Below are 22,863 nucleotides of genomic sequence, written 5' to 3' on the forward strand. Positions count from 1 at the left end.
CCCTGCTTGTATTCCCTCTCTCGATGTCTCTATCAAATAAATAAACAAAATCTTTAAAAAAAGGAAAAAAGAAAAAAAAAAAAAGAAGGCATGTTGGTCTGGCTCTGCTTCCGGCTGTGGCCAGCCTGGCGTGGAAGAAGCAGCTGGCCAGGGGCTGCCTTCCTCGGTCAGGGCGGCATCCAGGGCTCAGGCTGCCTACATCCTCCCATCTGAGGAGCGGCGGGTGGTCCCTGCAGGCTAAGCCCTATGTTCAGTCCCCTTGGCAGAAAGGGAGGGTCCTGGGCCTTCCCAAGCTCCCAGACCAGGCCTACACCCCATCTGCCTCCCAGCCACACGTCCAGCCCGCCAATCAACTCCATCTCAGCACCACGCCACCAGCTGTTCGTTCCACGTGGGAGGCAATCTCCGGGGCCCTCCCCCTCTGTCCTACTTTCCACCTTTCCTTACACCGGGTCCCACCCTCCCTGCTCCACGGAAGTCAGCCTGATATTCCACGGGTCTCCACCAACTAACCGGACGTATCTCGACAGGGGGCTCTGCTCTTTCCTAGGGTCTTTCAGAGAAAGAAGACAGGTGTTTGTTGGCACATAAGTTCAGGGTCATTGTGGTCACTGAATGTGTTTGGAACATTTTGGAGTCTCTGGAATTGGGGAGGTTCTGGGTGAGGGCAGAGGGGCAGGGAGCATGGTCTCACTTTGATGTTCCCCACAAACCCCACATGGGTGGGAGAAAGCACGCCGGGCTCGGGCCTCCGGGGCGGGCCTCTGTGATGCACGAAGATTGGTAACAGGTGAGCCCAGCAAATAGCCTCACGCTTCTGAGACAGGCCAGGGTCCGGGCCAGAAGGCCAAATGGCAAGGCTGGCTTATCAGAACCCTGTGTCCCAGTGGGAGGAGGTGGCAGGTGTGGTGTCAGGAGAAGTGACTCAAGCTGACCCATTTGTGTTGTTCCACTGGGGGTCCTGGCGTTTGGGGTCCGGGTGTGGTGGGGAGAGTGACTCAGCATGTGGGCTTCTACCAGCCCCTGGGCCAGCGCAGGGGCACCGGTCCTGTGTCCACATGATGCCAACCCATCCTGCTACCTCCACCAAGAATCCAGCACCTCGAGAACCAGGCTGGGGCTCTGAGCCTCGTCCTCGGACCAGTAGCCCCTGGGAGCCTGTCAGGAAGGCAGAATCCCAGGCCTTGCTGCAGGCTTCCTGAATCAATTTGCCTTCTGGCAAGATCCCAGGGGGCTTATGTGCATCTCAGAGGCAAGAGGCGCTGGCCTAGGTGACCATGATCTTGACCACATTGTTTGGATGCAGAGCTGAAGCAATGGTGGCCGAGATACTTCTTTCTCCCCTGTCACCCCATCTACACAGGGAAGAAGTGGGCCAGGGAGCCAGTGAATTAGAGGCCAAACCCAAGCTGGGAGCCCAATTTTCCCAAACCCCTCACTTAGCTTCTGGCTGAGTTCCTTCCTTATTCTAAGAGAAGGAAACATGGCTCAGCCCCTTAAGAAGTCTTCCCCATGGAAGATATATGTCCTTCACTCACTGCCAAGTCTTTGACACAAGGTCCAACCTCACCTGCTTTGAAACCTAGGTGCCAAATTATTATTGGCCCAACTCTCAGGAAACAGGAAGCCCCAGAGCCAAACATGGCAACTTTCTACGAGGGGATTGTTGGTCAAGGCTTTCCTGAGGAGCTGGCATCACAGGCAGTATGAGGTGCACCGCATGGTTGGTGCGCCGCGTGGGAGGTGTGCCCTGTATGTGGTGAGCCCCATGTGAGGTGAGCCCGTGTGACTAGAGCCCCTGTGAGGTGAGCCCCCTGTGAGGTTAGCGCCCTGTGTGAGGTGAGCCCTATGTGAGGTGAGCCCTAAGTGAGGTGAGCCCCGTGTGAGGTGAGACCTTGTAGGTGTGCCCCATGTGTAGTGAGCACATGTGAGGGGTGCCCCCTGTGAGATGAGGCCCCTGTGAGGTTACCGCCCTTTGAGGTGAGCCCCGTGCAATGTGAGCCCCCTGTGATTTGAGCCCTGTGTGAGGTAAACCCATGTGAGGTGAGCCCACAGTGAGGGGTGCCCCATGTGAGGTGAGCCCCATGTGTGGTGAGCCCTGTGTGAGGGGTGCCCCCTGCGAGGTGAGCCCCGTGTGAGGTTAGCGCTGGGTGGGGTGAGCCCCGTGTGAGGTGAGTCCTAGGTTAGGTGAGCCCCCTGTGAGGTGAGCCCCATGTGAGGGGTGCCCTGTTTATAGTGAACCCCCTGTGAGGTGTGCCCCGTGTGTGAGGTGAGCCCTGTGTGAGGGGCACTCCCTGTGACGTTAGCCCCATGTGAGGTTAGCTCCATGTGAGATGAGCCCCGTGTGAGGTGAGCCCCATGTGAGGTGAACCCGTGTGAGGTCTCCTGTGTGAGGTGAGACCTTGTAGGTGCACGCCACGTGTCTAGAGCCCGTGTGAGGTGTGCCTCATGTGTGGTGAGTCCATGTGAGGTGATCCCACATGAGGTGAGCCACATTTGAGGTGAGTCCCCTGTGATTTGAGCCCTGTGTGAGGTGAGCTCCGTGAGAGGTGAGCCCCATGTGTGGTGAGCCCCGTGTGAGGTGTACCCCATGTGAGGTCACCCCCTCCGTGAGGTAACCCCCCTGTGAGGTGAACCCCCTGTGAGGTGCTCCTGTATGAGGTGAGCCCCATGTGTGGTGAGCCCATGTGGGGTGAGCTCCGTGTGAAGTGTACCCCCATGAGGTGCACCCCCTGTGAGATGAGCCCCTTGTGAGGAGTGCCCCATGTATGGTGAGTCCCGTGTGGGGTGAGGCCCGTGTGAGGTGAGCCCCATGTGGGGGCGCCCCGTGTGTGGTGAGCCCATGTGGGGTGAGACCCATGTGAGGGGCACCCCTCAGGGGCGCCTGGTGTGAGGGGTAAGCCCCTGTGTGAGGTGATCCCCCTGTGTGAGGTGCACCCCGTGTGAGGTGAGCCCCGTGTGAGATGAGCCCCATGTCAGGTGAGTCCCGAGTGAGGTGAGCCCCGAGTGAGGTCTCCTATGAGAAGTGAGACCTTGTAGGTGTGCCCCATATGTGGTTCGCCTGTGTGAGATGAGCCCCTTGTGTGGTGACCCCTGTGCGTGGTAAGCCCGTGTGAAGGGTGCACCTGTGAGGGGCTACCATGTGAGGTTAGTTCCTTGTGAGGTTAGTTCCTTGTGAGGTGAGCCATGTGTGAGGTAAGCCCCCTGTTAGGTGAGCCCCGTGTGAGGTGAGCCCCATGTGAGGTGAGCCCTGAGGTCTCCTGTGAGCGGGGAGACCCTGTAGGTGTGCCCCATGTGTTGTGCACCCGTGTGAGGTGAGCCCCGTGTGAGGGGTGCCCCCATGAGGTGAGCCCCATGTTGTGAGGTAAGCCCCATGTGTGGTGAGCCCCGTGTGTGGTGAGCCCTATGTGAGGGGCATCCCCTGTGAGGTTAGTGTCCTGTGAGGTGATCCCCATGTGAGGGGCGCCCCATGTGGTGAGCCCCATGTGAGGTGAGTCCCGTGTGAGAAGCACCCCCTATGAGATGAGCCCCGTGTCAGGTGAGCCCCAAATGAGGTGCACCCCCGTGATGTGCGCCCCAAGTGAGGTGAGCCCCATGTGTGAGGTGAGCCCCATGGGAGGTGCGCCCCATGTGAGGTCTCCCATGTGAGGCGAGACCTAATAGGTGCGCCCCATGTGTCAAGAGCCCATGTGAGTTTCGCCCCATGTGTGGTGAGCCCGTGTGAGGGGAGCTCCATGTGAGGTGAGCCCCAAGTGAGGTCTCCCGTGAGAGGTGAGACCTTGTAGGTGTGCCCCATGTGTGGTGCGCCTGTGTGAGATGAGCGCCTGTGAGGTTAGCCCCTTGTGAGGTGAGCGACATCTGAGGTGAGCCACATGTGAGGGGCGCTCCATGTGTGGTGAGCCCCTTGTGAGGTGCGCCCCATGTGAGATGAGGCCCGTGTGTGGTGAGCCTGTATGAGGGGCGCCCCGTGTGTGGTGAGCCCTGTATGAGGTCTTCCCTGTGAGTTTAGACTTTGTAGGTGCACCCCTTGTGTCCAGAGTCCATGTGTGGTGAGCCCCGTGTGTGGTGAGCCTCATGTGAGGTAAACTCGTTTGAGGCAAACCTGTGCGAGGCACAGCCCAGGCCCCATAGGCAAGCCTGGTTTCCTTAACCTCCACCACAGGTTTGCAGGTCTGCACAAAACTCTGCAGGCTGCCCCACTCCTGGTGGCTATTTTAGAGAAGCAGTGTGGCCAAGCTAGTATGTCCCTCTGTGGGGGATTTGGGTCCAGGTTGTGCCACCCACCAGTCCCCAACTCTGTAGAACGGAGTTGCTTTCCCTACAAAACACTCCCACACACACATACAATGTGGTTAAAATAAAATGCATTTCATATAAATATCTCCATCAAGGAGTCATACGGGGAAGTCCCAAGTGGCCCTTGAGAGAAGACTTGGGGTTCGTTTTCTTTAAATACAGAGTTATAAATAACTGTACACCGGGCGGCTAAATACAGTGTAGCACGACAGCGCCCCCTGCTGGTCACTCCAAGTGGTGTAGTCAGAGGAAGGTTCTCGCCCTTCTTCTCGCCCACCAGCTGAGGGGCCTGGCACTGCGGATTTAGTCTTCAAGGGACCTGGGAAAGCCCAACTCTCCATTACCCAGGAAGGGTGGGCTCAAGGGAGATAAGAGGTTCTACTCAGTCCAGGCTGCTACTCAGTAGCAGGTCAAGTATGAGGCTTGGTGGAGAAAGAGCTGTGAGGCTCAGTGATATAATTTCCTTCCATCTCCCCAGGTCCTGTGACCGCAGATAATCGAGAGTTGGCTCCACCAGTAAGTTCTGTGGCAGCAACTTCAACTTCTCCCGTGGGCTGCTGGAACTCTGGGATCACTGGGCTGCCTTGCTGCCCCATCTTTTTTCACCTCGTAAGTAAACACAGCACCAAAGATATCTTCATGATAGCGCTTCTGGCTCTTTAAGGGAAAGCAGAACCAGGGTGTCAGCTCTGCTGGTCCAGCCACCTCTCATTCATCAGGTCCAGGCAGGACGAGCCCCTGGGCCTCCCCCAGCTTCCCTGTCCCGTGTACACTCATGAGCCAACTGCCTTCACAACTGTCACGCTGAGAGTGTACCTGAATGCCACTAGACTAACTCCCATCAGCACCCAGCCTGCCGTGAACCGCCCGAACAGCTCCCCAAGCCTGCCTCGTATGTGTCCCCCAAAACGCTCTAAGACAGGGGGCTCTGAGAGAAATACGTTTGGCAAATGCCACATACTTTCTCCTTGTCTTGAGGAGTCACGTTGGATGGTAGTGTGTTAGAGGCTCTGAGGAGTCTTGTTATCAAGCAGCGTGTTGCCTTTGTGTTACCGAGCAATCAGACCAGAAGGGACAGGCAGGCCTTCTAAGAGCCCACCGAGCTCAGACCTCCAGTCACTGCCAGGGTTCCTTTGGGTTTCAGGACTCTCCTGGTCCTTGTGCCCCCCTGCCTGTGCCCTTGAGCTGTATCCCTAGCCCACCCACCAGCTGCCCTACCTTCAGCTGGAAGAAATAGTCCTCCACCTGCTCCTCACTCAGGTTCAGCTCAGCAGCCACCAAGCCCTTCAGCGTACGGGCCACATCCCGGGCCATACGCACGTCCCCACAGACATAAAGGTGGCCATGCTCCTCGTGGAGCACACGGAGCACCTCTCTGGCCAGCTGCTGCCGCAAGAGGTCTTGAACATAGACCTGAAACCAGAGGAGATGGGGAGATGGTGGGTCCAGGTCCCTGCTGCCAGGGGTGAAGCCTGAAGTCAGGCCTGCTGGCCAGGAGGAGGCAGTGAGGAGCATGACCGGCTGGAGGGTGAGGACCCTCCCAGCCAGGACCTTGCCCCGGTATCAGGCTCAGGATAAGGAGGGGCACTGGCATCCCACCCAGCTCAGGCCTAGGGTTGGTGCTCCAGAGAGGAACGTTGGCCATGCCCTGCCCTCAAGGAGCTGACCATTCAGTGAGGCTCCTGCATCGACAACGGATTCACCATGCTTCAGAGAGGCATCAGTCAAGCTGCTTCCCCTGCCCGGGGCTCTGAGGCCCCGCCTGTAGACACCCCAGAACCAGAGCCCCTCTGTGTAGACCATCCACGGAACCTCCAAGTGTAATTCAGAGCAGGACACAGAGCACCAGGGTCCCCGGTTACACAGAAGTCTAGGAGCCTCTGCTCTCATTCCCCACGAGATGCCCCACAACCCCAGCACTGACACAAAACACTGGGCCTGGGAGGAGCCCAGATGGAACAAATTCACAAGGCCTGAGGCGAGGGTCTGTCCCAGCTCCCCAGGGCAGCAGGGACCATCAGTGGGGGGGTGGTGGTGGTGGTGGTGGTGGTGTGGTGTTTAAGCATAAAGTCAGCCTGGCCCACTTCCGGGCAGGTGTGTATCCCAGGGGAGGGCTTTTAGCCAGTCGGGCACGGGGACTAACCCACCATGTGATCCTGGTTAGTCCTCAGTGTGTCGGCCTGTCTCTCCTCCCAGCAGTGAGTGCACTGCTCTGACGAGTGTGTAACTGCCTCCGGTTCAGAGCTCAGATGAAGGCTCAGAGAGCAAGCAGCTTGTGGGGAACAAGGCCGCCCCCGAGTCTGCGCTGTAGTGCCCCACCCACAGCCTGGGCAGCTGCCGCATTTACCTTGGGCTGGCCAGGCAGACGAGAATAGGCTGTGTGCACCTCGTGCAGCACCCCATTCTGGGCCATCTCCAACATCTCCTCTCGATACAGGTGGTCCTCATCTGGGCGGCGGCACCCGAACACCAGGATCATGCGGCCAGCCTGGAGCCCTAAGACCCAGCGGGATGCAGTTACCAGAGTGGCCACCAGGGGGCGGGCCATGGCTCAAGGCCCGTTCAGCCAGACCGTCAACTTGAATTATCATTTCATGCCCACAAGTCTCCTGTCCCCACTTTACAGATGAGGAAACTGAGGCCCAGGGCATTCAGATCACTTGTCCACACAGGCTGAGGCAAATGGGAGAGTGGGCCAGGGACGTCCCAGGGAGACGCCAGGACACCTGGTGTCCCCTCCCTGCCTATCGGGAACCCCCTAGCTGTACCTTTGTGCTTGGTGTCATGTAGCCGCTGCTGCCAGAAACCACGGAAGGGGGCGATGCCTGTGCCAGGTCCGATGAGGATGCAAGGATGGGAGGGGTCCTCGGGGAGCTGGAAGTTGCCAGCACTAAAGGGAACAGATGGAGAGGCTCAGTCCTCAGACACCCAGGGATGGATGCACAGGCTGGACAGGGGCTGGGGAGCTGAGGGTGCAGCAGAGCTGGTGGGGGGTGGTAGTGTGGTAGGAGTGGAGAAGACAACGAGTTCAAATTTGATTTTCCAAGCCCTGGAGGCCACTTCATTTCCCCTGTCCAGGCACACCCTCACCTCGTCCTGGCCTTCTGAAAAAAGGCTGAACCTCACTGTACTCTGGGCCCCCCTCCACTGTGTCCTCTCTGTCCCTGTTGGAGACCTGGCCATGCTCTATTGCCACAGGATAGAATGGAGAGGCCCAGTGTGACTCCAATGCCTTCATCAAGTGCCCAGATCCCTCCCTTTCAAACCAGAGCTCCCAGGGGCCAATGGTGCCACAATGGACAGAATGGAAAGGGTACTTGCCTTCTCACGAAGCAGGGTACTGGGTCTTGGGGCTTCAGGCTGCTGAGCCACGTGCTACAGACACCATGGTGCAAGGGACCTTGGCCATCTGCAAGGACAACACAGACTTGACCAACATCGCCCTCCACCACCCACACACACCCCCAGGGGTGAATTGTCCCAGAGGCTCCCCCCGGACCAATGAGCCTCCTGGGAGTGTCCGCTCAGGCACTCTATGGGCTTTAGGGAGGGGGCAATTCTCCCGGTTCTGCAGTCCACCCTCTGTGCAGCCCAAGCTGGGGAAAGCTGAAAGGCACGTCGAGAGCATGCCAGCCTCTCCTTCTACCCCTCCAGGAACAGTCTCAGAGAAGGAACATGTACAAGATCACTCAAGTAGCAGTAAAATCAGATGACAGCTCGATTTTCCCGACCTCTACTCCCATGCTCCTTCCAAGAGTCCCCCCAGGGACCTTCCCAGCCCACCACTCAGCTCAGACGGCAGCAACCCAAAGTGGCCTGTAGGGTGGCCAGGGTCACCGTGCCATCATCTTCACAAGATAAAGCTCTTGCTGGCAAGAACTCTGAGTGACAGACAGCCTCTTAAGCATTCTGGTCTGCTCTGACACCTCTGCCTCCCTAATGGCCCCTCCCGGGCCTGTGGGAACCCCCACTTTCTCTGGGTTACCTCCCTTTCCCAAGGGCCCAGCATTTAAATCTATCCCAACCAACCTGAGAAGAAGTCCCTTTGTCTCTCTGAATGGGATCTGGCTCTCACAAGATGTGCCCACCGCCCCTCTGTCTGAGCACTGAGACTTGACCTGGCAGATGTTCTCCAGCAGAGCAGACAGAGTCTCTGCCCAGTGTTTAGAAACTGCAAGAGTGTGCTGTTCACCCAGCTTTGCCAACACACGCAATGCTCAGTTACAGAGAGCAGGGCAGGGCAAGGACACGGTTCAACCGCTGCAGGAGCCAAGTCCAAGTAGACAAGGTTTTGGATCTCCCAGTCTATGTTAGCCCATCCCCTATCCTCTGCCCTCAGAGCACCCTATGCTTCTTGGCACCCATATCATGACAACCATCTATTTTGAGGAGTCTCTCTTCGCTGCCCCCTCTAGACAGGAAGCTCCATGAGGGCAGAAGCTACATGCACCGTGTTTCCACACCCACCATTGTGGCAATAGAGAGATATGAAACAAACCATTATCGAGTGAGTGAGTGAGCGAGCAATCAAGACATCATCAGCCCCGCACCCAGGACAGACGATCAGGAATACTAAGAATCGCTGGGCTCCCACTAACTACTGGGTGCTTTTTCCATGCAGTAGTGAGACCGCAGAGTGAAGCAGGGTGGACCCAGCAGTCAGAATGTGTGGGTTTGAATCCCAGTTCTCTACTTGCTCACAGTGCAACTCTGGGGCTTAACCTCTTTGTGCCTCAGTTTCCTCACCTATAAAATGCAAACAGTACCCATCTCATGTGCTTACCACTAATATATATAGAGGGTTTGCTTGGTGCCTGGTTTCTAGCAATCTCTGCCATATACCATACCTGCTAAGGCTATTAACACTCTGGGAAGTGGGTATTTAACTGACAAGCAGACCACACAGCTCAGAGCTGCTGAACTGCTGCACAGTCAGGAGCAGAGCTGGACTCTGGTCCAAAGCCTCTGCCCAGCCTTACCTCGGGTGCGGTACGTGAGCACAGCCACGGTGAGGTGGACCTCCATGGGTGTGCAGTCCCTGGAGGAGCTGATGGAGTAGTACCGGGGTTTCAGAATCGGGAGCTGGGAGAGCAGGAAGCCAGCAGACACCCGCAGGGACGGGAACTCCTGCAGCACCTCCAGGAATGTGGGGCTGTTGGTGAACTTCCACTTGTTGTATTCTGAGGGCTGAAAGCCAAGGGCAATGTGAGTGACTCAGGGCCCCTGCTCACACGGAGGCAGGAGGCTGTCACAATCCAGCATTCGTTTATTCACTCCTTCGTTCCCTCAGTGGATACTTCCAAGCACCAGGCGCTGTCCAGGGTGCTGGAGAGAAAATCGTGCCTTTCCTGGAAGCACTCAGGTCAGTGAAAGCATCTCTCTGATTCATGTGCTTAGAACTCCACCGTCAGCCACTGGTGAGCAGGAGTCAAATCTTTATTATAATCTAATTTTGGACAGGGCTTTGGAATCATAAAGACCTGGGTTCCATCTTGACTGGGTGCCCCTGCTTGTTGTGGGATCTTGTCCCAACCACTTAACCTTTGTGACATGAGGATAGCATCACCTCTCTCATGGGAACATTGTGAGAATGAAATAAGAACATGTGTGTTGAGTTAGTACACTACAGCCACAGGATAATGGCTGGAATCAAGATAATTAGTGAGAAAAACGATGGCAATAGTGCCATCTTGTGCCTTTTACAAAGGTATGGGCCTAGAAAGTTGCAAGTGAGTTAATGCAACCTCTCATGTCCACTTCTCCATTCATCCTCACCGTCCATCCTCCAAGACTTCCCGAGTTCCAGGCTCATGCCAGGTTTGGGGAACATACAAAGACAAGATGCAGTGGCTCTCCTTTTCTAGCTAATTTCTAACCAAGTATCCTTTGGTAACTTCTTGAAGATGCTCAGAAAAGTTCAGTTCACTCAACACAACTGTGTCCTAGAGATAGGATGGGAGAAGATGCTGACTTCCCACCAGCTTTTGACAAGTCTCACTTTGGGAAGCTGGGTCGGATTCCCCCTTGGCAGTTAAAGGCCGGCTCTGGGTTCTAGCTCCCCGTGATTCTGGGACCCTGTCCTTCCCTCACCCACTGGCCCAACCTTTACCTGGTACAGGATCTCCAGTCTCTGCCTCTCAGCTTCTTCTGTGGCCAGCTGTGCCAGCTTTCGGAGCAGCAGCTGGGTTGGGGGGGTGGTGATGTCCAGGAAGTAGGTGAGGGCCTGGCTGAGTGAGCATGGGGGCAGCCGCTTGTCTCTGACCCAGTAGCTTCCTGGACAGGGAAAAGGAGGAGTCAGAATGGCAAAAGGGCCCCAGTTAGGTTTCCTGAAGGGTGATGAGACCTCTGGAGACACCCTCCACCCTACAGCTGCAGGGGAGACACTGAATTTCTGGTCCCAGGAACTGCAAAAGTGTTCATGTGCCCAATTCACATGCAGGAAAGTGGAGCCCAGAGTCACGGCTGCCAGGGAAGGCTGACCAACATCCCTTCAAAGGGCACCCAAGATGACATGATCCTGAAAAGTCAAGTCTGCACCAGAGTTCAGTGTCTCTATGGTTCAGACCTGAACTTCAGCAAAATATCCATAGGTGAACTATAGACTCACAATGACTAAATTCTCCAAAGACTGATGTATACCCCAGAGGCCAGTTATGTTCATTTAGAGGAAAGCCCTGGACTACCGTCCCCTGGGGCTATACCAAGAAGTACTGAGTGAGCAGCAAGTCAGCTCAAAGTGTCAAGTCCCAAGGAGTCCCAAGAGGCTGTAGGCAGGGTAGTCACAGTGCTGACCCTGGAGCCAGCAGACGGGTTTGAACTCTGGCTCCTCACCATTAGCTAAGTGATTAAACCCTCTGAGCCTTGGGTTCTAGCTCTGTAATATGGATGTGATAACAAAACTTGTCTCACTGGGTTTGTATGAGCACTGAACAGAATGGTGTATGTATAATAGTACAGCATCTGGCACACACCTGCTCAACAAAAATATCAGTATTACGTTATTTCATTCAGACCCAAGGCCTGAATGTGCCACATCAGTTTTCCTACAATCACAAGGACATCTCTGTCTCCTTGCTCATATTTCTCCTGGACAGTGGGAGACAATATCACCCTTTGCTTCTCTGACCCCCACTTTCCTACTGTGGCCACTCTCTTTAGGGGTACACATTCTTTAGAGGCAAGACTATCATTAAGGCCAGAGAGCTATTCCTATGGGCTGGGAGGCTCGTGATGGTTGATTTCTTTAGCTTATCTCTCCTAGTACCTGTCGCCCCCGTGCTGTGCTCCCCACATAGACGAGGCCTCACCGTAGCATGGGAAGCGGGCACTCCAGGTCCTCCCTAGGACAGTGTCTTCTCCCAGGTGAAAATGGAGAGAGGAGTCTCACTCTCCTGGTCACCCACAGTCTGCCCCTGCCCACGGGCCAAGTGAGGTGGGGACAAATGAGACCTCGGTGGGTGAGCAGTAGGAGATTAGAATACCGTGAGCATGCAAGTGGGTTACACACTTTGGGATCCAAGGAGACTCTCGGGGCATATTAAACCCCCTCTCTGAGCTTCTGGACAAATGTTTCCAAGCCTGTAGGAAATGGACATTCCTCCATTCCTGTGTTTATCTGGTGCCAGGAACTGTGGTCAAGACTGCTCTTTTGGTCTTTACTACAATCTCATGAGGAATGATCTCTTATCTCCATTTATTATCTCCATAGAGACATAGAAATAGATATTTCTTATCTCCATTTATCTCTTTGTCTCCATAGAGACAAAGAAAGCCTAGAGAGGTTGACGTGCAGGCCCAAGGTCATGTAGCTAGTAAGTGATGGCTCAGGGACTTGAACTTCCAAGGCTCAGCCTTTTTGCAATGTTCCCACATTTCTCCATCATGTCATCAGGCAAACTGCACACACATGTTTATTGTGGGGCCTGAAGAGTCAAGGCATAGAAAATGCTGGTAATTACTCAAATAATGCCAGTTGCTACTGCGATGATGATGATGATGAAGAAGAAGAAGAAGAAGAATATTCTCGCCTATCTGCCTCTTGTATGAGGTAGTGAGCTTTCTGAGTGTGGACACTGAGTCGCATTCATTTTAGTAGCCCAGGACCTGCCTAGTATATAGATGCGACCAAATGGTTAAAATTTTGATGCAAAAACAAGTGAATCCATCCATTAACAAAAAAGTGGCTGGGTGAGCAAAAGAATGGAGAGAGACTCCTCAGCCTCTGGGATTGGGCAGAGAGCTCCAAAGAAGCATCCCTTCTGTTCCAAAGCTGCATTAGTGTGGGCTTGGTTGGCCCACCCACTCAGCAGGAAGGGCAGGGTTAGGCGCCCACAGCCCAGGTGCAGGACCAACCCATCAGCAGAGTTGGGGGGCTGCTGGGGGTGGGGGATGCTGGGGCCACTGTGTAAAAGTCTCACCGCTCTCGCTGAGGGTCTCCAGGTGCACAGGCTGGTGGGGCGCAGGGCTGTCTACCACTCGATCCAAGATGCCTTGCACCAGGGCCGGCTGGTTGCCCGGGCAAATCCCGAGGTGCTCTCCAGGCAGGTAGCTCAGCCTGTGGCTGTCCTCACAGGAGAGCTCCACCAGAAGGGTGGTGCGGCTGGAGAAGGGAAAAAGAAGCCTCTGGTGACGCCACCAGGATTTCCTCCAGTGCTCCCTGACGGGTGGGCCAGCTTCCCCAGGAAATGGGCCCTCTTTCATTTTCCTGCTCAGCTCAGTGAGCACGGGCGGGGTTGGGTTGCCGGCATCCCCTGGAGCTGGGTGCTCAAGAGGGCCTGGGGTCTACCAGGTCTGGGGCTTCTCTGTGGGGAGAGGGTGGGCAGCCCCCCCCCCTTTTTTTTTTAAGATTTTATTTATTTATTTGACAGAGATCACAGGTAGGCAGAGAGGCAGGCAGAGAGAGGAAGTGAAGCAGGCTCCCTGCTGAGCAGAGAGCCCGATGCGGGGCTCGATCCCAGGACCCTGGGATCATGACCCGAGCAGAAGGCAGAGGCTTTAACCCACTGAGCCACCCAGGTGCCCCTGGGCAGCCCCTTCTTGACCGGGCTTGACTATACACCCTCTGCCTAAAGAAAGCATCCCCTCACCCAGGAGATCTGTGGGCATTAGGACAAACCCTTCCTTGTCCCCAGCACAAATCTGGCTCTTATTAGAACAAAGTCCAGTTTTCCTAACAAATGGTGGAAGATAGCGCAGATGAACAAAAGCTTCAGGGAATCCATAACACCCATTTTTCCTGACAGGGAAACATCCTTCCCTGCCAAAAATTTTCCTGAAAGTTCTTAAGACAGAGTCAAATGGCTTGAGTTCCTCTTGCCCTCCACCTTTGGTGAAAGGGTTTAGGGACAAAGGACCCGTGGTAAAACAGGTGGAGCTGGAAAACTGGCCCACGGTTAATGGAGGCCAGATCTAAAGGCACCGGAGGTCACAGGGGTTACTGGCCAAGCTTGTCCTTCTGGTCCTACCCATGGCATTGTGGCTAATGCCAGGGCACACTTCTCTCCTTTCAAAGATGGACTCACTCTGGTCTTTCTTCCATTATATTAAACCTGTGTAATGTCACCCGAGCAGCCCTGTAGTCTCCCCTACCTGGACTGGGGACTCTGTAGATTCCACTGTGATTTGAGCCGCAGGGTGAACACGTTCTTGGCGTGCATACTGCTGAGGGCTGTGGGGGACAGAGAGGATGATGTGGCAGAGTGGCTCTTTAGCATTGGCTGGGGGGTGGGGAGGCTCCCAGGTCTAAGTCAGTTACACCTAGACACTACCCCTAGGGCATCCCACTGTGATGGGGGTGGGGTTTTCTTCTCTTTCCCTGCCATGTTTCTGAATCACAAATAAAGATGCTTGGTCAGACAAGGGTGTTTGTGCTGTTGCTAGGTGTCGGGGAGGGGATGCATGAGGTGCCCAAATAGGTGCATTTCTAGGCCATCCCCATGGCCTGGCACCTGCGGGAGAGCATAGTTGACATTGGGGCTATCCTCAACATGCAGAAACCGACAGGACTACTGCATTCGAGGTACAAGAAAAGAGGAATCAAGGGGGCCCAGCATCCAGAAGCTACCATCGAGAGTTCACGGCCGTCAGCCTGCTCAAATCCCAGCCAGGCCACATGCTAGCAACCTGCTTCACCTCCCTGAACTTTAGCTTCTTTATGCTGCCCCCACCCCTGCTTTTTTTTAATGTAATCTCTGCACCCAACATGGGGCTCGAACTCACGACCCAGAGATCAAGAGTTGGATGCACTTATCAACTGAGCCAGCCAGGCACCCTGGTCCTTGGGCCCTTCTTGCAAGATGAATGTCAGGACTCACTCAGCGTGGGCAGGTGAGGAGCCCAGCACAGTGCCTGGCACACAGGAGGCCCTCACTTGATGCTGGCTCCCCTTTCCTTTTCACCACCTGCCTGGGGCTTCCTCCTGAAACAGCCTCCTTCGGAAACGAAGCAAGCTCTCCAGCCTCACCCCCCAGCAGTTTCTCAGGTCCAACAAGAGACCAAGGCTTGGCAGCCCGAAGCCAGCTGCTGTTCAGAGAGTCCTGTGATCTCCTTGATCACCAACTCCGGGTGCAGATCTCCCCACTCCGGCAGGCAGGGCAATGAGCCCCATGCTGGGCGATGCAGCAGGTACCTTTGTTGAGGTCCAGAGGCTGCAAGTCCTGCACGAGCCGGTAGTGCTGTGGGTCCCAGGTCATACTGCAGGTGTAGCGCTTAGGGATCTGAATCCCATGTTTGCCTCGCACATCGAATGCCTCGCAGGCTGCCTGCAAGAAGGTGGAGCAGACCGGTGTTAACCATGGTCGCCGTCATCTTCAATGACATCATCGCCAACAACGGGGCCACCACTTTGTAGGTGCTTACAGATCGGTTAAGTGCTTCCGATCATTACTCAGCACGTGGATTAGATCGGGCCACTGCGAGGACTCAGAGAGGTGACCAGGCTTGGCACTCAGTTGCTACCGCTCTCCAAGTGAATGCTAACACTGCACTAGTTAATATCTCACTTTACCCACGTGCCCACCCCCTGAGAGGGGGTGACTCTCATGTTCCTGGTGTGGAGTCATGTGGAGGCAGTGAGGGCCTGGGAACAAGGTCTGCCCGGACTCAAGCTGGTGCTCTAAGTACCACGGCTGGCTAAAATGCTCTGCTTACACGAGGAGCTGTGTTTTTAAGATTTATTTACTTATTTGAGAGAGAGCAAGTGCAGGGAGGGAGTGAGGGAGGGACAGAGAGAATCCCAAGAAGATTCCCTGATGAGCACATAGGGCACCTGGGTAGCTCAGTGGGTTAAAGCCTCTGCCTTCGGCTCAGGTCATGATCCCAGGTGCTGGGATCGAGCCCTGAATCAGGCTCTCTGCTCAGAGGGGAGCCTGCTTCCTCCTCTCTCTCTCTCTCCCTGCCTCTCTGCCTACTTGTGATCTCTATCTGTCAAATAAATAAATAAAATCTTAAAAAAAAAAAAAAGATTCCCTACTGAGCAGAGTACAACACGGGGCTTGATCTCATGACCCTGAGATCATGACCTTAGCTGACACCAAGAGTCAGACACCTAACCAACAGAGTCACCCAGGCGCCCCAGTGAGGAGTTCTTTAAATCAGGGGTGTCAGGCCACAGGCAGCAAAGCCTTGCTAAGATTCTGACACAGGTCCGAAAGACTCCACTGCTTGGTCTCTGTCCCCAGGCTCTCTGTGGCTGGGAGACTAAAATAAGGCTAATTCATCAAGAGGTGGTCTGGATAATTAGAGGGGGAAAGATCTTAAACCGAAGTTCCCAGAGGACGGGAAGTGTCTCAGCCTTCTTTTCCCACCCAGAGACACATGCTTCAAGTGGAGTTCTTGGGGGGCTGAGGGAAGGCAGCAGGGACCTGAGCCCTCGAGCCACACCTGTAGGACCAGGCAGGGGTCATGCCACCCAGGCAACTTGACACAGATGTCCTGGGCAGGAGGGGGCTGTGGCCTCCCTGTCCCTGCTATGGGGGCAACTCTGGCTAAGAACTGACCTTGAAGGTTTGCACAGCCCAGCTGCGGAAGGCTTCCTCCTGTCCACTGAGTTCATCCCCTTCCCCTGTAAGGACGAGCTGGGAGGCCCCCAGATGGGACAACTTCTGGTCGATGTCATGAGCAAAGGCACAGAACTGCGGGTACATGCTGGAGCCAAGGCCGAACACAGCATACCTGCCCGAGGAGGACACACACACGGAGACTGAAGTGACCCTACCCATGCAAGCAACACATAGCACAACCTGCCCGTAAGCCAGCCTCAGACACTCCTACTCCAGCTGGGCACAGAACCAGCTAGTGCATGCCATCTTTGGGTCTTCTCCAGCTCCCAAGCCTTGTCACCAACTCCCATGACCAACGCATGCTCAGCCTGCAGACCTGTGGGAAGGACTTGGTTTTCCTGGCTTGACCCTTGACACACTCTCTCTGCCTGGACATCTTAGATGAGACCCCCTTATACACAACCAGTACCCACCCCGGAACCCGGGTCCCTGACACTTAGGTCCACAAGGCAGGGCTTAGACAAGTGGGAGTGGGGAAAAGCCTTACCTGAACTTGTTGGTAAGCTCTCTCAGCATGAAGAGAGATTTTTTCAGTTTCTAGAAAGAGAGAGAACCACTAAGTTCTCAGGACAAGATTCATAAAAGCACTGCTTTTTACTTTTCTTCTGGTGGCCCACTTCAAAACTGACCATATCTGGCAGAAGAATGTTCAAGATTCATAAATGGAAGTCAGTTTATGTGCGGGGCTAACTGGCCAGGGCTTGAGGACAAGGTCAGCTTTAGTAACTCATGTGGGCCTGATCCCTGGTGTAGCCCTGAATAGCCCAGCCCCATCCACGTCTGGTAGAGAGAGGGCCTGGCATCTCCAGACGGTCTCCTCATGGGGCATGAGCCTTTTTTCCCGTTTGGAACCTGGTAAGAGTGACGACTAGTCCCATACTCTCTAAGATAACCCTCATTTCCAAGGATCTCAAGATAATTTTAGGTGCAATGTAAAATATTGTCAAATCATCTGGTAAGAATATTCTCTTTTCTGTAATTTTTTTTTGTTATTCCTGTTTCTATTATTATTATCTTTATGGAAACTAGAGAGAGTCAGCTGAAGCTACTGGAGCCCAAAGACCTCTAATACTTGACCATTGCTCATTTTAAAAAACAAAGCAAGCTGTGGTCAGGCAACGGTATCTAGCGAAAATTCAAGAACTTAGGCTCTCATTGGATTAATTTTTTGTCGACTTTCCATCTGTGGGAATGATATAAACTTTCCTTTACACATGAATTTTTTAGTTAAAAAAGGTAAGTCAATTTACTTGAAAATATAAGTATGTCCTAGGAAAGGGGTCGCCTACGTATGGTGATAATTACAAAGAAGGCAGCCAAATGCTGAAGCTAAGGCAGCCCAGAGCGATCTGAGCACTCACTTCCAAATGTCTTCCATAGGACATGCTGAATTGCCCAGATCCTTTCCTTGGCCCCCTCGGGCCCTGGCACCACCATCCCCCAGAACACTGGGACCCAGGCCACACACCTCTCCGTTGCTGGGGGAGTCTCCATTCCCAAACGTGCTAGTCACCACCAGCAGCAGCTTCTCCTCCTCCAGATGGCTCAGTCTGTACTCGTCCATGCACAGAACCTGCAGAGCCCCGAGGGTGGACATTAGCTCTCCACACTGTCCCCAGACACCCTGTGCTCCCCTTCCCCCACCCAGGCCAGGAACCTCCCTCCCAATCATTTTTCCACCAGGCCCCGCCCACACCGAGCCCAAAGGGGCACAGAGGCAGGTGCTTCCTGAATCCCTGTCGAACAGACCCACATGAACACTTTGCTACTCATCCTCCTGCCCCAAGCAAGCCCCACTGCCAATCCTTCCACAAGCCGGGGAGGGATCACCTCCCAAACACTGCAGGCCCCAAATCAAAACACTCCTACAGCCATTTTGAATTCTTAGTGTGCAGATGTATTTTCCACAAAAATGAGGTGAGGTTACAAAAAACTTTCACCCCTCAGGAACTCGAATGCTTTGCCTGAAGCAAATCTCAGGTGACATCTGTCACCGCCTCCCTGTTCAACCCACACCCACGTGAAATGGGACGTCTCCCAACACAGGAGAAAATTCAGCACTGATGGCATGAATGGGTCTCCCTCTGGGGTTTCATTTTCCTATTCAATCCTTTGTCCCCTTCACTTTTAGCATGGCACCCTATAGTGAAGATGTTGAGTAAATAGGAATAAAATGTATCTACAGGAATTCAAAGATATTGAGACTTGGATTAGGAAAGCATTTCTCAAACTGTGTTCTCTGGCACAAACTTACAAACTTACGTTCTGTGTAACTTTGGGAATCCCTGGACACACACCTATCCTTCTGTCACAGATTTACAACATAGAGTCAGCATATCCAAGGCCCTGGGACATTCAGGAGCAGGGCAACCATTTGAACTTTTGCCAATTTGTCTGTACACAGGCAGAGAAAAAGGCCTTTGTCCTGCTGAGCTGGTGGTTACCTTGGGGTTGAAGGCACAGCTGAACAAGGCCCCCAGGTCCTGGGCCAGTGTTTCCGACTTTCCTGTCTCTGTGGCAAAGAGGATGGTGGCTCTGACTCTGGACGCCATGGTCTTGCGAATCAGCATGGAGGCGAAGAGCACAGCCCTGCGTGGATAGACACTGTGTTGACTCAGCCCTCAAGAGGAACATGGGGGGCCCAGGAGAACAGGGGAGGGCTGATGTTTAAAGTGTGGCAGGATGAGGGAAAGGAATGCACGTTTCTTACCAGCTACTGACCCTGACCCATGGCCCTTCTCTTCCCTTTACCCGCTCAACCCACTACTCAGCCCCTGGGGAAAATGGAGGACGGGGAGGGTTAGGCCAATGGTGGCAGGTGATTCCCCCTTGGCGTCTGGACCCCTCCATAAAGATCATCATGTCTCTCTGTTCCCTGCCTGTTGAGGCCAAGAAGGGCAGCCGCCTGGGAGGAACGGCTACGGCTCAGATCTCAGCACTGGCTGCTTGCACTTACTTAACCAAGACTTTGAATGGAATCTTTCTTCTCCGGGGTCTCTTCTTCTCATCTTGCCAGGCGTGGGTTTTCCAGGCCTCCACCTTCAGAAAAGAAAGCACATGCGAGGGTGGGTGGGCCCTGACTCGGCTCTGGCGTCGGGGCGTGAGGGAGACAGAGGATGCGACATGCCCTTTGTGAGGTGGGGGTCCCTGGAGCCCACACTGGGGAGGACGGGGGTTCTGTCTCCCTCAGAGCTGCGGCTCCTCCCCACACTGTGGGGTCCTCTGGCTTATTCTCCATTAGTTTCTCCCCAGAAGGAAGATGCCCCACTTCGCTTTCATCTTTAGTGTCTAATCACTAGGCAGGTCCTACAATGTAGAGTTCAAACCAGGTACCTCTTCTGAGAGTAAAGGAAGGTGTTAGGACAGCAGGTACAAACTACTGTAGTCATCAGTCACCCTGATTTGCTAGTTAGCATCTGAATGTAAGGAAGCTCTTCTAACCAAAGTGCTTTTGGACTTTTTATTTTATATATATATATATATATATTTTTTTTTTTTTAAGATTTTATTTATTTATTTGACAGACAGAGATCACAAGTAGGCAGAGAGGCAGGCAGAGAGAGAGGAAGGGAAGCAGTCTCCCTGCTGAGCAGAGAGTCCGACGTGAGGCTCGATCCCAGGACCCTGGAATCATGACCTGAGCCGAAGGCAGAGGCTTTAACCCACTGAGCCACCCAGGCGCCCCGCTTTTGGACTTTTTAAAATACGAACTGGTTTCAACAGGTAGCGGTGATAGAATGCGTTCTGGGCTGGGCATCCACCAGTTCGTTTGCGGAGCTAACGCCCATCACTTTTAGAGATGAGAACAGCAGGGCTCACGTGGGTGCAAAGATCCACCCAAGATCCTACAGCCAGGAGGCAGCAGAGTTGCCCCCAGGCGCATCTGACCCAGGAGCCAAGCTCTTCGGCATCACGGGCTACAACTGTCTATGGGGGTTAGGGGTAGAAGGGTAATGGTGGTCAGCCTCAGAAGCATAAGCCCCAGTGGAGCAATGGGCCCCTGAATGTAGAATAAAAGTTATTTCCTGAAGTCCCACTCTCTGTGGAAATGGACAAATGCTGCTCAGCCTCCCATGAGTGCAGCCTGAAAAGCATAGGTCTCTGGGTCCCTGACCCTCCCCCATGGGTCCCCCACAGGTGTGCACATGCACACACACACACACACACACTCTACCCCTGAGCTCCCAAGACACAGAGGAAAGGAAAGCCCTCCCTTACCTGGTAGTAGTAGAAAGGGGACAGGACATAGTTTAACATCTCCTGATGGAACACAGGAGTGATGCTCCCAGAAATCGGGGGAACCAGCCAAATCCAGTCAGCCGGGCAGCCCCCTCGGGAGCGGTACTCGCTCTGCATGTACTTCATGAAGGACTCTGCAGCTGAGTGGTGGTCCATGATGGTCACATTCTGCTTCTGAATGAGAAGGAGGCAAAGAGGGGGCATTGAGGAGAGGGATGAGGGAGTCACGAGTGTGGTCGGTCGGCTGCGGGGCTCCCAAGATGGACTGTGGAAAGGCCGGGTAATCAGCAAAATGGGAACCATTGCCCGTGGCTACTTCGTTGCCGCTAAAAATAAACACTCAAGTCGAAGACACTTTTGGAGCATCAAGGAACCCCAGAAATCACCATAGTCATGGTGGGCCTACAGGTTATGTGGTGGCCCCCCACCTCGGCCCTCTAGGGGCAATATCCCATTCTCAGGCCACACCTACAAGTCTCCCCCAACTCCCTCTGGATGCTGATAAATCCAACCATGGAGCCTTCTTGCCACTGGTTAGTAGAGAGTTCCAGGAGTTCCTTCAGCCAAGAAGGAACTGGACATGTCCGGAGAGGACTGAGTGTTGGGGGGAACTGTAGCCTATGGAAGACAAGTCACCAAAATGTCCCACATCCTAAAATTGGAAGCCAAGGGGTCTGAGCCTTCCTGGAATGATCCAACAGAGGCAGCCACACCCCTATCTATCTGGGGCAACTCATTGAGTCAAGACATCTGTTTAATGTCATGATTCAAACCATGGCCTCTTACTGGCCATGTGACCTTGAGCTATTAGCTGCTGAAACTCACTAAGCCTTTGAAGCACAGAACATGCGCGGTAAGCATTTGCTGCCGTCCTTACTCGCGTCTGCTGGACAGCACATCAGGCACAGGCATTACAGAGGTGAACACGAGGCCCTTTTTCTGCATTAGATTATATTCTAAGGCGGGGACACAGAGGAAGTTGGCTGCCCATGTGGTCTGCTATGAGAGAGAACAGAGGAGAGTGCAGGGGCTGCTGGGAGACGTGGCCTGCTGAGCGCAGACACAGACCTGGAGGAGGAAGGAATTCCAGAAGCTGCTTCTAAGAGGAAGCAAGTATATATATTTTTAATTTTATTTATTTATTTGACAGAGAGAAAGCACAAGCAGGTGGGGGCCGGGTCGGGGACATGCAGAGGGAGAGAGAGAAATGGGCTCCTCCCTGAGCTGAGAGCCCAACATGGGGCTCAATCTCAGGACCCCGAGATCATGACCTGAGCTAAAGCAGATGCTTAGCTGAATGAGCCACCCAGGGGTCCCCTAAGCAGAGGCAAGTCCTAAGGGATGGGCACAAGTTAGGCCTTCCTAGAGGAGGACACTGCCCGAGTCAAGGGCAGAAGTACCAGAGCAGCCCGCTGAGGGCGGGCTCAGGGGTCTTCTGCTATCTTACGAGCAGGTCCCAGGCGCCCGGCCAGCTGTAAGCTCAGAAGCTGATGATGGTGATAGTAAGAACCATAAAACTAAGGCCTACTGAGGGTTTGCTAGGGGCCAGATAGCACAGTTGAGTGTTTTGCATACATTTTCATTTAATTCCTAAAATAACCAAGCGAGGGAGGTCCTATGATTTATTCCCGTTTTAGAGATGAGGAAGTTTATCCTGAAGGAGGGTGATGAGGAAGTCCTGGAGACACTCTAGCCATGAGGGGATGCAGTCCTCAGCGATCAGGAGACAGCTGAAGATCAGATTTTCTGGGACATATCTGCATCCTGCAGTGACAGGGCTGGTGCACAGAACCCACGGAAGTCAGGATGTGTGGTCCACAGGCAGTAAGGTCCTTCTGAGCCGGGCCAGCCCCAGGGGGCTCTTCCTGTTCCGCCTCAGACCACCCACCCTGCCCCAACAATCAAGGACAGGCTTTAGCTGTCTATGGGGTGAGCAGCCTTGGGAAACTGTGCGATTGTAAATATTTACTGGATGTTTGTTTCATGTCAACTCCCCATTCCACTCCGCAAGGAAAGGGTTTTTGTCTACTTTGTTCACCACTCACATCCTTGGCCAAGCCTAGTGCTCGGTACATGCAAAACACTCAGTGTATTTTGCTGAATGTATAAAGGACTGTCTTCCTAGCAGTCTGGCCTCCAGGGCCTCTGATGGCTTTGGGGAGATGGTTTCAGCCTCTAAAGTAGTATCTTCACACATCCGCTCCCTCCTTCTTAAAAGGAAGGGGGGCGTTCATATGAGTAAGAGAGGCACACAGAGGAGAAGGCTCAG

General features: G+C 54.0%; 1 protein-coding gene across 1 annotated transcript in view; it reads right to left on the reverse strand.

Moving 5' to 3' along the window:
• Positions 1-4,353: 4,353 nt before the first annotated feature.
• Positions 4,354-22,863, reverse strand: part of NOS2 (nitric oxide synthase 2) — a 33,410-nt gene continuing 14,900 nt past the window's right edge. The window contains exons 11-26 of the mRNA XM_047708600.1: positions 20,574-20,768; positions 19,312-19,394; positions 18,800-18,944; positions 17,824-17,928; positions 16,843-16,892; positions 16,293-16,467; positions 14,924-15,056; positions 13,885-13,963; positions 12,714-12,895; positions 10,406-10,569; positions 9,276-9,483; positions 7,618-7,705; positions 7,065-7,186; positions 6,644-6,792; positions 5,515-5,709; positions 4,354-4,953 (exon numbers count right to left, since the gene is read on the reverse strand). Of these exons, the coding sequence (XP_047564556.1) occupies positions 4,834-4,953; positions 5,515-5,709; positions 6,644-6,792; positions 7,065-7,186; positions 7,618-7,705; positions 9,276-9,483; positions 10,406-10,569; positions 12,714-12,895; positions 13,885-13,963; positions 14,924-15,056; positions 16,293-16,467; positions 16,843-16,892; positions 17,824-17,928; positions 18,800-18,944; positions 19,312-19,394; positions 20,574-20,768 (2,193 nt within the window). The 3' untranslated portion in view covers positions 4,354-4,833. The remainder of the gene's footprint in view (positions 4,954-5,514; positions 5,710-6,643; positions 6,793-7,064; positions 7,187-7,617; positions 7,706-9,275; positions 9,484-10,405; positions 10,570-12,713; positions 12,896-13,884; positions 13,964-14,923; positions 15,057-16,292; positions 16,468-16,842; positions 16,893-17,823; positions 17,929-18,799; positions 18,945-19,311; positions 19,395-20,573; positions 20,769-22,863) is intronic.

Source organism: Lutra lutra, chromosome 16, assembly GCF_902655055.1.
Source record: "Lutra lutra chromosome 16, mLutLut1.2, whole genome shotgun sequence".
NCBI classification, from domain to species: Eukaryota; Metazoa; Chordata; class Mammalia; order Carnivora; family Mustelidae; genus Lutra; species Lutra lutra.